General features: G+C 27.9%; 1 protein-coding gene across 1 annotated transcript in view; it reads right to left on the bottom strand.

The window, feature by feature from the left end:
- Positions 1-15,164, bottom strand: part of LOC109599762 (chaoptin) — a 57,058-nt gene that overhangs the window by 22,467 nt on the left and 19,427 nt on the right. The window contains exon 3 of the mRNA XM_020015789.2: positions 4,579-4,723. Coding sequence (XP_019871348.1) covers positions 4,579-4,723 — 145 coding nt within the window. The remainder of the gene's footprint in view (positions 1-4,578; positions 4,724-15,164) is intronic.

Below are 15,164 nucleotides of genomic sequence, written 5' to 3'. Positions count from 1 at the left end.
TTGACGTTGAAAAATAATAAAAAACAGACAGCAGCTCAATTGAAAACGTATTGGGACTTCTTCAAAGACAAATTTACCCTCGAAGTTTCAAAATTTGGGGGAGCTATTACTCTTAGAAAAGAACGACGAGTTATGGACCAAAATTCATTTTTTTACAAACTTTGGATACAGCAATGAACTATAATTTACATTAATAGTGATTCATGTTAACGTTAGATTATTATCATCTTGTTGTTGACAGATGGATAATGGCCCCTGTGATAATATTATTAAAATTCTGAATGTGTAAACTGAGGTGTCAACAATCAATAGCTAAAATTACACGATGCAGATTAATGTGATGGTTACCATGTTATTTCTGAGAGATCGGGTTTTCAGTCGATGAGGAACAATATGTTTAATTTCACTCAATAATTGTGCACTATGTATGGATTATTGACATTGTGGTCAAATATGTAGGTTCAACTGACTGTCCTCGGATTTGTGTTGCTTAGATTTGTGTTAACCTATTGACAATACGAGAACAACTAAATAGCAGTATTGCATGTCACAAATTCGCTATACTCAATTTGATGCATGTTCTATTTATCTAATTAAACAACAACAAAATTGTGGTGTGTTGGGATTTATTTAGTTGTATAACAGATGATTTGTTCAAACTTCACCATAACATGTTTGAAATTGGACTAAATAATTAATTTGACACAATATTCTATAAATATGTACCTCACAGTTCAATAAAAAATACATAAATGATCTAAACAATGAGTAATATTTTGTTAGCAAACATATAATTTGTGTATATCATCAGTAATTTAATATTAATTTTCTGGGAAATATGCAATACGTGCAGATTAATAAATTGTTTGTATTGGGCAAGTTCAAAACATATTTAATAATACTCATACGCATGTGGTAAATCACATCCTACCACAATATTCCTGCGGTGACCTTTATTGATGGTTTCACATTCCTATCTATCTGTTTGTGTGCAATGCAACTTTTAATATTATTACCTCCAGGGAACAATTGTTCAGTGGAACGTTTGTGTTGTGTGGACACTTTGATCAACGAACTGTGGGGATACATCAAGTAGAACTCTAAGATATCGGGACTGCAATTTTGCTGGCTTGTTTTACGGAATCCCTGAAATTATTGTCGGAGAGAGTCTAATAAACGTTCCAGTGTTTCTTTGTCTGTTGGTAAAAAGAGACGAAGGTACACATGTACTATATTATAGAGGCAATTTGAATTTATGTTCTACTATATTGTTTATGTGAATCAAGTTTCAATGACGAGAACAAAATTTATTGGGAGGAAAACAGGGGGTTAAACTAATTGCCACTATTACATTTATACATATATACATGCTGGTCAATTTTATAATTTAATGCAACTAAAACTCGTAACAACAAAGGAAAATCTATGTATGGCTATCAAAAACTGAGCAGAGGCACAATTATGTTGGAACCACATTTCTTACGTCTAGTCTAAAGAAATGTCATATAAAAGATCACATATTATGTTTTACAGTCATCGTACCTCTAAATCTGTTTGATTTTCACCCAAATATTTCATGAATGAGTTAGTAAATTAATATTTATGTCTGAATATGGCCCTTCATGGAGGTGAAAAATCTAAAACTAATTTCACATTTGTATAATAACTTTACATATATAAAATTGATTATAAAATTAGGGAAATAAGTCCCCGTCTCTTTGACATAAAATATTTATGTCCGTAATTGATATGTCAAATTACTTTCGTATCAGCTCTTCCATTGAGGACAAGAAGATCGTAAATTTTGATTAAGTTATTTTGTGAATGTGATCATTGTAAACCGCAATATGAATGATCCCTTTTAATACTGTTCAGGGCCATATTCGTTGGGTATAATAAAATTTCCTAGATGCATTTTAGCAGTGAATAAAAAAGTAATAAATGGGGAAAAGTCTATTTCAAAGGGGTTTTAAAGCTGCCAGTCGATCACCTAATATAAAAACCACATAATATATTGAATTTGCTTCCTACCACTTTGAGGGTAATTTCCTCGTGTTTATTGTTGTTTTTATGGCTTCTTCAATTTTCTGCTTTAAGTATACGCATTTATTCGGGAACTTTTCTGCGAACATCGCAACAGTAAGTTAACGACTTAAATGTGATTAAACTTGCTGTGATGTCAGTATTAATTGTATCAACCCATTGTCCCAGTTAATTTAGAATTAAATTGGAATACCCAGTATATTTTTACGTTCTATAATTTATAATTTTATTTCTAAATCATACCATTTACCAATACCAGATCTCATTTTGATATACCTACAATTATAGAAGTTATGCTTTGTCTAATGGATTCGTTGACATCTTTATTAAAATTCAAATAATTTTTGTTCTGGTTATTATGTTAAAAAAATGTATATTGAAAATTAACTTCCCTTTATAAATTTTTCAGTTACATAGTTAAACAATAAAAAAAATAAAGAGTTTAATTTTACTTATGATTATTTGATTTGGGCTGGCAAAAAGTAGAGTAACTTATGCTATTTACAATTTTATTACTACAAATATTTTTTAATTAGTATTTTAATTAATTCTACACTAATATATTGTACAATTCCCATTATTATGAATAACTTCCCAACACCTTTTTTAAATGGAAAGCAACAGATGATCAATAATAGTTGGATCTATATTTTGCCAGGACTCTTGAATAAATCTTGCTGATTACTATCCTCTTTGTGTCTTTTTTAGTTGTTCACTCTCTCCCATTAATTTTCAATGAAGTTTAGATCGGGAAATTGAGATGGCCAGTTCATAACGTTAATTTTTTCCCTTAAAAGCCACTGCTTCAAATATTTTGAAGTGTGCTTCGGGTCATTATCTTGTTGAAAATAAATTTTAGTGGCATATTTTTATCTGAATACGGTACCATATTGTTCCTCAATGTTTCTTTTTATATAAAACGATTCATGATACCCTCTATTCAAAGGAGAGGACCCATTCCAAATCCCTCAAAGCAGCCCCATACCATTACCGACCTGTCACCGTGTTTAACAGTGAGTATGGTAAACTTTGGGTTAAACTTTTCATGAATAGGTCGCCTTATATATAAAATCCCATCACTACAAACCAGGTTTAACTTAATTTCATCACTCCAGATCGCTCGTTTTCATCATTTAAAGGTCAGTGTAAAAGGGACCTGGTAAACTCAACTCTGGCTCGTCTGTTCTTCTTTGATAGTAGTGATATTTTAGTCTGACCTTCTCACATGAAGACCCCCTTGTAGTAATTTATTTCTTACATTTCTTGAAGAAACATTAATTCCAAGTTGTGTCTCAAGTAGACCTTTTATTTTGCTGGAACTCAGGAAAGGATCTTTTTTGGAGTAGGATAAAATTTGAGTATCCTGAAAACCATTGGTTTTTCTTGGTCGTCCACTTTTATTTTTTCCTTCCACATCACCAAATCTTGAAAATTGATGTAAAACACGTGTTACAATTGATCTATATTGATTTTTCTCTCATCGGATTGAAAGAACGATACAATCCGTGATTTTAATTTGGAAAATATTTTTTTTCCATGAGGTATTACATTAACTTATTTTATTTTGATGTATACTATAAGACTAAAAAATATTCTGGATTTTGTAGAGATTAGTGACATTTAGTAAAACGTTTCTCTACTTTTTATTTATAAAAGTCTCTATATAATTTTCAATAATTTACAGTAATCAAATAGTATTGTGGCGCCAAAAGCTTCACTTCGAAGCTCAACGGCAGATGGCGTGCATCCTCGACGCAGTAAGCGTCTTGCGTCGCGCGCCACTTGAACTTAAAGCCACGCCGCGTCCCTTCTTCCCCGAACTCTCGAAGACGACGGTCGCACCTATTTTTCTCTCTCGCAATTTGTTGTTTGGCTCAATAAAGAGTTCATTTTTGAGTCAATTGTGATTTATTTACTAGTTCGCCTTTTCCCTTTTTCCGCATCGAGGGAAAATCGTGTAAACAGTAAAGTATTAATTAAAGCTAATGATAAATTAAAGTGTTTGCTGTTCATTTAAATTAAACAAATAATACATTTGAAATGAAATTAACATAACAAATATGTTTATTTATTATCGTTGGAAGAAAAACCTTACAAAAATAGAAATTAATTATACTTAATAATCACAATTAAATATTGATTGAAGAGGGAAAATAAAGGGTTATTTTGAGTATTTTTTATGTCAGTTGATATTTTATAAAATGTTATGCCGGTTATTATGAATTATGTCCTTCTTTAGGGTATATTTAATATATATTCATTGTCAGTATAAATAATATATAATAATATAATATTAACATTCTTACTTTTAATTTTATTAACATCTACTTAAGTTACAATTGTTATTGTTGCTAGAGTCGAAATAAACTGAAATTTTTCCTTTAAAAGCCAAGAATATATAAGAGTGTCGTTGTCGCTGGTGGATGATTGTTATCCTGGCCGAGAAGAGATTCTTAAGAAATCAATTCCCGAAGTGTATATTGTAGTAAAAATGAGCAGCCACTAAGTATTCAGCAACAATGGGCTGTAACTCACCTGAAAGCGCGATCCGCCACGTGTTGCAAGTGGTTATTGGTCAGAACGAGAGCTTGCACTTGGCAACCGGCCAAAGTTTGATCCTCCAGGCAAGTCGACTTCGATCCCACCACTTCGAGTTGGCTGATGCTGCCTTCGGGCAAATCTGAAACAAGAACCGGAGTGAGATCTGGTTTCCAATGACGGGAATCGCGGAGGCGTTTCGTGAATGATTTATTAATTTTCCATTCTGAGATTCAAATGTATTGATTAAATAAATGTATAACATGTAACGTTGCTTATTTTTACATTTTATTCGTGGAAACAATTAAGACATGGTCATAAAGATATTAAATTATCGCAAATTATCCATAAAAATGGTCGTAGTAAATCAGGAGAATTACTAAAACTAGGACATAAAAGAAACCAATTAGGTTTATTATAAAAGACCTTTTGTTATTTTATCTTGCACTTTTGTTTAAGATTATCTAATTTGTAATTAGGAATAACTGCTTTTGCCGCCAACCCCATTCAAGATCTCAGATACTCCATGTTCAATTACGTTTTAAAATCCTCTTTCCCGAATTATAAGATAAGCTGTGTAGTAATACTGCGCCGCCACTAAAGCAACTTGAACATTAGTAGAGTTGAAGTTAAGGCTGGTTCACAACATCACCGAAGGTGATATATTATTGCACAGCTACGTTAACTTTTAAAATAGCTTATTTTAGCAAGAATCCCAATTGAGAAAATGGCTGTATAAATATTCAACGACTGCTTTAAATTATTCTTCTCAGAGAATATGGAAGATTTCCTTAATTACAAAGACTAAAGTCGTAGTATTAATCTGGATAATAAATTTTATACTTACTGTCCAAAACTCTGTTTCCAAAATTAAATCAATAATCAATTACACGTAATATTTTATAAAATCTTAGCGACTGATACTTCCAGCTAGTAACTTGAATTTAAAAATAAAATATATATATTTTAAATCGACACATGTCTGCATTGTGCCATTAAAATATAATTTATTATATTATGCCACTGAAATTGAGTTACTGTGCAACAATTGAAATGATTTTAAATGGAAATTATAAATGCGATTGAAAAATAATTGGATTTTTAAACAATTAATAATTTGACAAATTAATATTAAAATTGAATCGAAATTTTAACAGGTTATACAATTATAATTTATAAATGGTTTTTATAATTAATTCAAACCTTTATATTCAAACTAATATAATATATATTGTGCTAAATACAAAATTGAATGCATTAATTAATGTTAATTATAAGCATATTTTAATGTGTGATGTTTCTTTCTTTTTCTCCTTATTATTTAAGATGACTTTCCACTATAAAACAATGAGTTATCAAATTAATGAAAATTTAATTTATTTTTTATTTTACAGTGTATATTATTAGATGTAACAAAATAGCTTGTATGTTGTGAAATGATTATCTAAAATTAAACAGTTAATAATTAAACACGTATAGACTAAATTATACATTTATCCAGTTCATTTATTCAGATGATTATCATTATTCTACCAAACTGATTTATGGGTGTAACAACATGAAATTATCTTGGCAGTTGATAATTTGTCATTAATTCAGAAACGACAATAAAATAGTTTAACCAATAATATTGCAAAATTTAATAATTAATATTAATGAACGAATAAATTGTGTTTTAGGATAATAAAATTTGTCTGATATAATTAACGTATTATTATTCATTCCATAAATACATATATTTCATCGTTTTTAATTGCAGGATATTGCTATATTAATGTTACTTTTCATTTATATAAATGTATGATTCGCATAATGTAATTTAATATGTATTGTAAAATTTCACATTAAAATATAATTTATTACTGAAAATTTATTCTGTCACATTGTGACTTTTGAAATACGCGCAGTTTTGTTTTGCCGGCTAAAAATAATTTTAACATGTTCGATAGTCTCTCGGCGAAAATAATTGAGTACCAATAAAGCGGGAAGCGCAATATCCATCTCTGCTATTCATGTTAAAATGAACGCCAATGTTGTGGTGGTAGATATGAAAATGAATATTTTAAAACGTTCAGTGCTTTTACAATAACATGGTTCTGCAATTTTTTGCTATAATCCTTGGTTATTCTGTGGAATATTGCTGATATTATTGTCTATTGCTGGAGTGTCTAATTTCCAATTCGATTTATAATAATAGCTAATAGTTAGTATGGTATTTAAGAAGAAATTAAATTTTGTACATTCACCTTCAAGAAAGAAAAAACGGGCTTTTAATTTTGGTTTAAGTGACTAACTAAAAATAATTGTGACCAACAATTGTAACGTTGAAAAGTTTATTCCTGATATACATTCTAACAAAACAGCACACAGAAATTGTTTTTAGTATTTCAAAAGATTAAAAGAGATGTTTCCACAAGTAAAGTTTTTAATTCAAATAAAATAATGTTATTCTCGTTTATATTCAATGCTACAATCATATGTAAAAACGTGTATAAATAAACCTTAAAATTCACCAACATCACCATTATTCAAAGCAGATTTTAATTCTTTACTGATACGTTTTAGCATACCCTATAGCTAAAATGAATATTTACGGGATGTTCCTAAAAATGTAAAAAAGAATCACGTATTGTCATGGCATAAATGTTAATAATATAAAAATGATAAATTAACCTTTTTGAATATTTTTATGCCAAACATCTAAGACGTCTCAATAATAAACAAGATGAAATGAAACTGAAAATAAATTTGAATATGAAATGTGAAGAATATTCTCTATCATGAGGTAAATTCAATATTAGTAAAAACCCATATTGTCACAAATTGTGCTTTGAATTGTTTCAAATTTCATATCTAAGACAATCTAAAAAACATATTTGAAAACACATGAGTCGAATGTGTATTTGAATTGGTAATATGGACGTTGTTAGTCACTTAATGTTAAAAATTGAAATACAATCAAACTTCCATAATTCAAACCTCCTTAACTTGAAATTTTCCTTTATATATTCCTTTTCCTATATATTCTGGCATTACTTTCGTGCAAAAAATAAGAATATTAAATTTAAAAAAAGCTGCGATTTCGATAATTTATACATTTAGGAATATTGTTAAATTATTTAAGATATGACGAAAGAGCGACGTCTGTTTAGAAATTAGAGATTTGAGTTACAGTTAATTTGTGTTTAGAATTTAGAAATAAATTATTAGATTATCACATAAACGCAATCAAACTTCCATAATTCAAACCTCCTTAACTTGAAATTTTTCTTTATATATTCCTTTTCCTATATATATTCTGATATTACTGTTAAGCAAAAAAATAAAAATATTAAATTCAAAAAAGATGCGATTTTGATAAAAAATTATTTTATACATTTAGGAATATTGTTGAATTATTTTTAAAAAACGGTGGATGCGCAGTCTGTCTAGATTAACACATAAATACAATCAAACTTCTATTATTGTGTATGTTGTTGAAAATTTCTATAGTTCAATAAAAATCTTTATTCATTTCTAAATTTCATTACTGACGCCAAATTTTGGAAAAAATATTACTTTTAATTATAATATTTTATTATATGTATTCATATATTAATTTTTTGTAAATTGTAAATGTTAATAATACGAAAATGATGCATTAACCTTTCTGAATATTTTTATGTCCATCATTTTTAGAATGTGCCAATAATAAACAACATGAAATGAATCTGAAAATTAATTTGAATATGAAAAGTGGAGAATATTATTCTTGATCTTGAAACAAATTCAATATTTGTACAAACGCATATTATCACAAATTGTGATTTGAATGGTTTCAAATTTCATATTTAAAAGTTAATCTAAAAAATATTTCACAACACACATAAGTTAAACGAGAATTTGAATTGGTTGTTAATCCTGCAATGTTAAAAAATTAAATATAATCAAATTTCCATAATTCAAACCTCCTTAACTTAAAATGTTCCTTTATATATTCTTTTCCTATTTCTTTTAAAAAATGGCGAATGAGCGACGTCTGTTTAGAAATTAGAGATCTGAGTTGCAGATAATTTGAATTTGGAAATTAGAAAAAAATTATAACCTAAATACAAATAAACTTACATAATTCAAACCTCCTTAACTTGAAATTTTCCTTAATTAGAGGTTCCCCACATATTGTGTGTGTTCTTGAAAATTTGCATAGTTCATTCATTTCTAAATTTCATTACTGACGTCAAATTTTGGAATAAAATATTACTTTTAAATATAATATTATATATTATTTAATCTTTTATAAGTTAAATTAAATTAAACAAGTATACTTCCTATATAATTAAATCAAGACACAATTATTCAACAATGGTTTTATAAAGCGATGACTAACACGCATTATCCCTTAACGCGGTGTTCTAATACCCGTAAAAGAGATGTTACGGAGAATGGCAATGCGAGAAATTTGGGAAAGATGTCAGTGTCGAAACCTTACACTTGTATTAATTATGCTAAATAGAATTCTAGTTTGAATGTAAAGCAGTCATCTTCCTAGGACTAATTGCTTTGTCTAATTATTGTCGAAGTGTTTACGGTGGTCTTATTTTACTATACTAGAAATCCGGGGTTAATCAATTTGCATATAAAACCAGAATAAAACGCCGGCTAATTACGTAGGTATTGTGCTAGAGTTTAAATTAATTGGTGTGATGTGTTTGCGATGTTGGGAATGCAGCTACGGTTTTTCCACAATTTTTATTGCCTTGTATTCAACGGCGTTTTTCAATTACATTCGAAATTTATGTGTACTTCTACAAAGGTAATGGGGATGTTAAATTTATAATTTTCTGAACGTGTCTTGAATTAAAAAATATTTATCAACTTCCAACACAAATGAGTTGGTCTCTAAACGCAGTGTCCTCCTTTAAAAACTAATACAAATCTTATTTAAACATTTCAGTCTATCGTTTGATCCAATGAAATATTTACTTTTAGTAATGAGAAGGTCTGAGGATGAGTGATTAATTTATAAATGTATGATAAATCGTTAATTAGTTTACCTTTATTTAGTTTATGCTACAAGTTCAACATAATCACATACACAAACAGTACTTCATTAATATGCGATAACACTGAAGCAAATATTAAACGAATCGACATTAAATTACAAGTAATTATTGTTGTGATAAACTACATGTAACTACACAAGGATCCTTAATAGAATAAATAGCGTGTTTATCATGATTTGAATATGTATAAGCCAACTGAAATATTGGTAACCGTGAGCACGTATATCAGTTACTGATACAATGTTTGTCTGCATACATTACACAGTACATAAGCTGTGCTGTAGCTGCAGCTATTTAATAAAACTATCAAATCAATCCGTTTCAACAGTCTGTTTAAAAGTATATTTATTTATTTTATCACGATTTCAATTTATATATTACTAAATTTGAACTAAATTTGAATATTATTTATATATTCTGCTATTACTGGCAATAAAAAAATAAAAATAATAAATTCAAAAAAGCTGCGATTTCGATAAAAACAATATTTATCGTTGAGGAAAATGTTATAAAATAATATTGAATTTATAAACAAATTATTTTATACATTTAGAAATATGGTTAAATTATTTAAATAATGGCGAATGCCCTTCGTTTGTTCAGAAATTTGAGTTACACTAATTATTAAATTATCACATGCGTAATTTTGAATGTTTAAAGTATAGGGAACGTTGATTAGAGAATTTATAGATTATGTTCTAATTTAACACGTCCGATAGAATTTCAGTTTCAATCATCATCAATTTGTGCAGTGTGAAAATGGGGTGCTTTGCCAATTACCTATGTAGATTATTTGCGTTGGCTTTATTGATTTTACTTTTAATTCTCCTTTTGTTGTGATGTAGAGCAAATTGTAAGAAACCATATTTATTTCTGTTGTAACGACAATTGCATCAAAAAGTAATTTTAAACATGAACACTAAAAACATAAATATAATATTATGTGTTATATTTAAATATAAATAATGGAAATAAAAGTAATAAACATAGAAACGGAAAATTAAACAGTTGTTGAAAAAAGGAAATATTTATTCAATAAAATATTGAAATTTAATAAACAATTATTCTAGGTAAAATAAATTAATATAAAATTGTGTCCGCATAATATTGAATTTACCGATATTTATCAGGTTGTTAAGAAAATATTTTAATTTAAATATGAAAATAAACGTAGGGCTTAATTTCAATGCAGTTTACCGCATTTATTTTATACTTTTAATTGATATCGTATTTGAATTTAATTTTAACACACTATACTGACTGCATTGTATTTTAAATAAAGTGAGATAACATTCACGTCACGAATACAATGGGGGTGTAAAACTGATCACAACAGTCATGTTTGTGTAATACTTTAACAAAACCGATACAATTTCTGTTCTAATCACCATTACCATCGCTAATTTGGGTCGAAATTAATTTGTTTAGTGAGAAATAATTTCGTTAATTGTACAGTGATGGCCAATTATGATTCGTTAGTTTAATTGTATTTTATACCGAGGATGTTAAAAATAAAGTGTATAAGTTAAAAATTACTGAATATGTAGACTAATAACATTTTTGAATAAAATTTTAACGTTGTCATAAACATCCTACTTGGAATTAATATCGACGCATAGTACACTCCTCGTAAATTGCTTTGTGTTTTGAATATTACTCGATAACATGCATGTCACGTATACTATATAGTGTAATAGGGGTATAAAACTGATCGCAGAAGCCAGTTTATATAATATTTTTATGAAACCGATACAATTAGGATGACAATTATTGATTTTATAGGGGATGGATCTAAATTATTATATTAGGTAGGTTAGGTTTAGGTTTTTTAATGGTTTTTGGTGACTATAAATGATGATTAATCTAATATTTGTTCCTGAAATTTATTCTGTATTCTAAAGAATTTTAGAAAAATCTTTGATTATGTCCTTCAATGAAATCTTAAATTATTTTAAATTAAAAAACCTTACCATTACTATTTCAAAATATAATTTGTGTAAGTTTTTTAATTTCCTCTTTCAAATATGTAGCTTTAGTTTTGTATTACTTTTTTTAAGATGTAGTTCATATTCACTACAAATACTATATAATAACGTTATTGGAATTAGAATGTTAACAATCCGTTAATACGTCGTAAATTTGAAAAATAATAATTCCAAATCAACATCATAAAAAGAAGTTATCGTCAGTGGCAGGAAGTTCGTATATACGTATTCAATAACAAAAACAGTACGCAGCAACAAAAACCTAATTCAAAAACAGTACGTGGGTAGGGTTTCAATCTTGGAACAAAATTTCAATCCCAGGATTTTGAAAGCTTAATCTCGAGATTAGGGGGTTGAATAGTAAGTGAATAAAAAAATGGAAATTATAATAAAAATATTTATATAAAATTCGATATATTTCATGTATTTATAAAAAATGATTGAAATAAATAATAAAATAATATAAATAAATAAATAAAAATACTGCTGAATGTTATAAATTAAAATATTTCATGCAATTTTAGCTCTAAAGAAAAAATGTGTATACGTTGTTTATAGAACATTCACAATCATTTCTATCACAAAACAATAGATGCATTTGAAGATGTCCACCGAATATTCACGAGGTCCATTTGTGGCATTTCAAGTTGAATATCGACAATCCAAAATTACGTTTTGATTCTGAGATTTTCGAGTTCAAATACTTGTGTAAAACTATCTAATTAAATGAAAATATTTATTTTTTTGACCTGAGTTATTGATGATAAGGAGATCATTAGGTTCAAACGTGAATGAATGAATAATTGATAACTCAATAATTATTATAATAGGGAGGTCATTCAGTTTGTAATGGTTGTGAATAAAATAAATCATTATATATATTATTATGACAGCATTAAATTTCATATGTATGAATCGTATCAAATTTATTTGTTTTATCCATTTTTATTTAAGACATAAACTATTATTATCTGAGATATAATTTTAAAAATATTTCCACAGATAAACATTTCTTTGGTTCTTTAATACTTTAATTATTTGAACCAATTAAATGCACTTATAATTACAAAAAAGTTAAGTAGTGCTATTAACAACTATGATTAGTTTCAATTGTGCATATACATATTTTGTTAATTATACCTAATTAGGTATTCAGAAGTTAAGGGTTTTAGGTTGTGATTACCCCATATTCATTCAACTTGGACACGTGGAACAAAGTAACAGTATAACTTTTATCATTATGTTATTGACGTGATCTTCAAAATTCATTTTTCTTCGTAACCTACAAATATTCACTCAAATAATATGAATTAATTATGAAGATAAAATGTTCTCTCTTTTTCACCTTCTCATCGTTTTTCATCTATCAGGTATCAGATGATGAAAATTCTTTATTACCAGGGTTAATAACCTATTAACTCTGACATAAAAGAAACTTTAAACTCTTTTTATTAACAACATTATCATTTTAGTACTTGTTGATTTAAGTTACCTTCCGTAGAGACCATCAGAAATTAAAAAAAACTGAGTACATAGCCTACATACTTCCAAAAGTCGAGTATTTTTTTAATTTTTTTTTATGAAAAATAATAATTTCAAAAGAATGGTTAAATTTCATTTGAACCAAGGATTACAGTAGTATAATATGCGATACTTTGCTAGTATATTATTCTAGTCTTATGTTTTCTGACACATTAAATTTCATATATATGAATCGTATCAAATTTATTTGTTTTATCCATTTACATAGACATTAGACTGTTTCAAAAAAATCAACAAATATTTTTTTCTTATTTATATCGAAAATCTTGTTGGAAATGGTAAAACAAATACTGTGAAAGTTACAGCTCTTAATATTAATATTAAGAGGTGTTCTCTTGGATTTTGAAATTTTTCAACTCTCGTTAGAGATAATATTTCAAAATGATCAAAACAGATTTTTATAGAAAAATTAATGCTCTACAAAAAGTCTCTTACAGTTTTTTGATATATTCATTTTTTCAAAAGTTATTTAACATTAAAGTTGGATTGATTTAAAATTTTGACATTTTTTTCATTTTCTGACGCAACTATCAACTTTATGGGAAAATTTTATATGACATTTTTTTTTTGTAGAGAATTTATTTTCCTATAGTTTATCTCCGAAAAAGTTTTTGATATTTTTTACAGATCATAAGTTATCTGCAGAAATCTAAAAATTTTATTAAATAAATGTTATTTTACTGCTTAAAATTAAGCATTTTATTTAAATAAATAGATTTTTTCTAAAAAGTTGTTGTTTATAACCAAAGTAGTATATATCGTTACACTAACAGACTTTTACTATAATTTGGCAATTTTTTTTTGTATTCACTTATAACTAGCAATAAGTGTTTCACGAAAAATGAAGAGCAATTACAATACTTATTTAAATGTTAAATAACTTTTGAAAAAATGAATATATCAAAAAACTGTAAGAGACATTTTTTGTAGAGCGTTAAATTTTCTATAAATATATGAGACTAGTATTATCTCAGATATACTTAATACTTTAATTATTTGAACCAATTAAATTAACTTACAATTACCAAAAAGTTAAGTGGTGCTATTAACAACTATGATTAGATTCAGTTGTGTGTATACATATTTTGTTAATTATACCAAATTAGGTATTCAGAAGTTGAACATGGTTAACTATTTTCTGGATTGTGATATTCATTTAACTTGAAAACGTGAGACTATCAGAATTTAAAAAACTCAGTACACAGCCAAAAGTGGAGTACTTTTTTAATTTTTTTTCTTATTTTTTCAAAAAAATAAATTATATAAATAAATATTTAATTTTTACCAAGGATTTCTATAGTACAATATGTGACATTTAGTACATATATTTACGTGTTATGGAAAAAATGTTGAATAAAATCGTCCAACAAATGCAACTTGTATCGTGGAGCGTCGTTTTCAAGTGGGTCACACAGTACGTATTCAATATTGGTACATTGTCGCCCGTCGACGCTGTTGGAAATATTTCACTCGCTAAATAAAAACGGCAACGAACGAGACACATTTATCCATTGTAACTAAATTACACTGATAGGTTTGTGTAAACACAACAGTTGACATCAGACAATCATTTATATGGTACGGAGAAAGGGACCAAACTCGTGATCGGTATCAGATACACGACTCTATTCATTAAGTTGGCCACCGGACGTGGTTACGTGTATTTATTCAATGCTGCGTGTGCCCGCCACACTCATTTATTCGAAGTTGCGGTCTCCACTCCCCCAGGACGTGGCTCGAAAACTTGCTGACCCCAAATGGACACAATTTGTTTAAGATAAACAATACATTGCGAGATATCGAAGATAAACCTGGGGGACCTGAACTTTATCTCGGACTGGACGTTTGCGGCAAGCTCTGGAGAGCTGTTCGTTAAAAATTCTGACAAATACATCATCCTTTCTGTTTTCTTTCCTACCTTTTTTTACAATTATTGGATTGTTCTTATTTTATTCGATTTGTAGTAACGATGTTTACAGTTTTTTAGGTCTTCCATTGTGACAAAGGAATAAAC

Source organism: Aethina tumida, chromosome 2 (genome assembly GCF_024364675.1).
Source record: "Aethina tumida isolate Nest 87 chromosome 2, icAetTumi1.1, whole genome shotgun sequence".
NCBI lineage: Eukaryota > Metazoa > Arthropoda > Insecta > Coleoptera > Nitidulidae > Aethina > Aethina tumida.
This window is presented reverse-complemented; position numbering and strand designations above follow the sequence as displayed.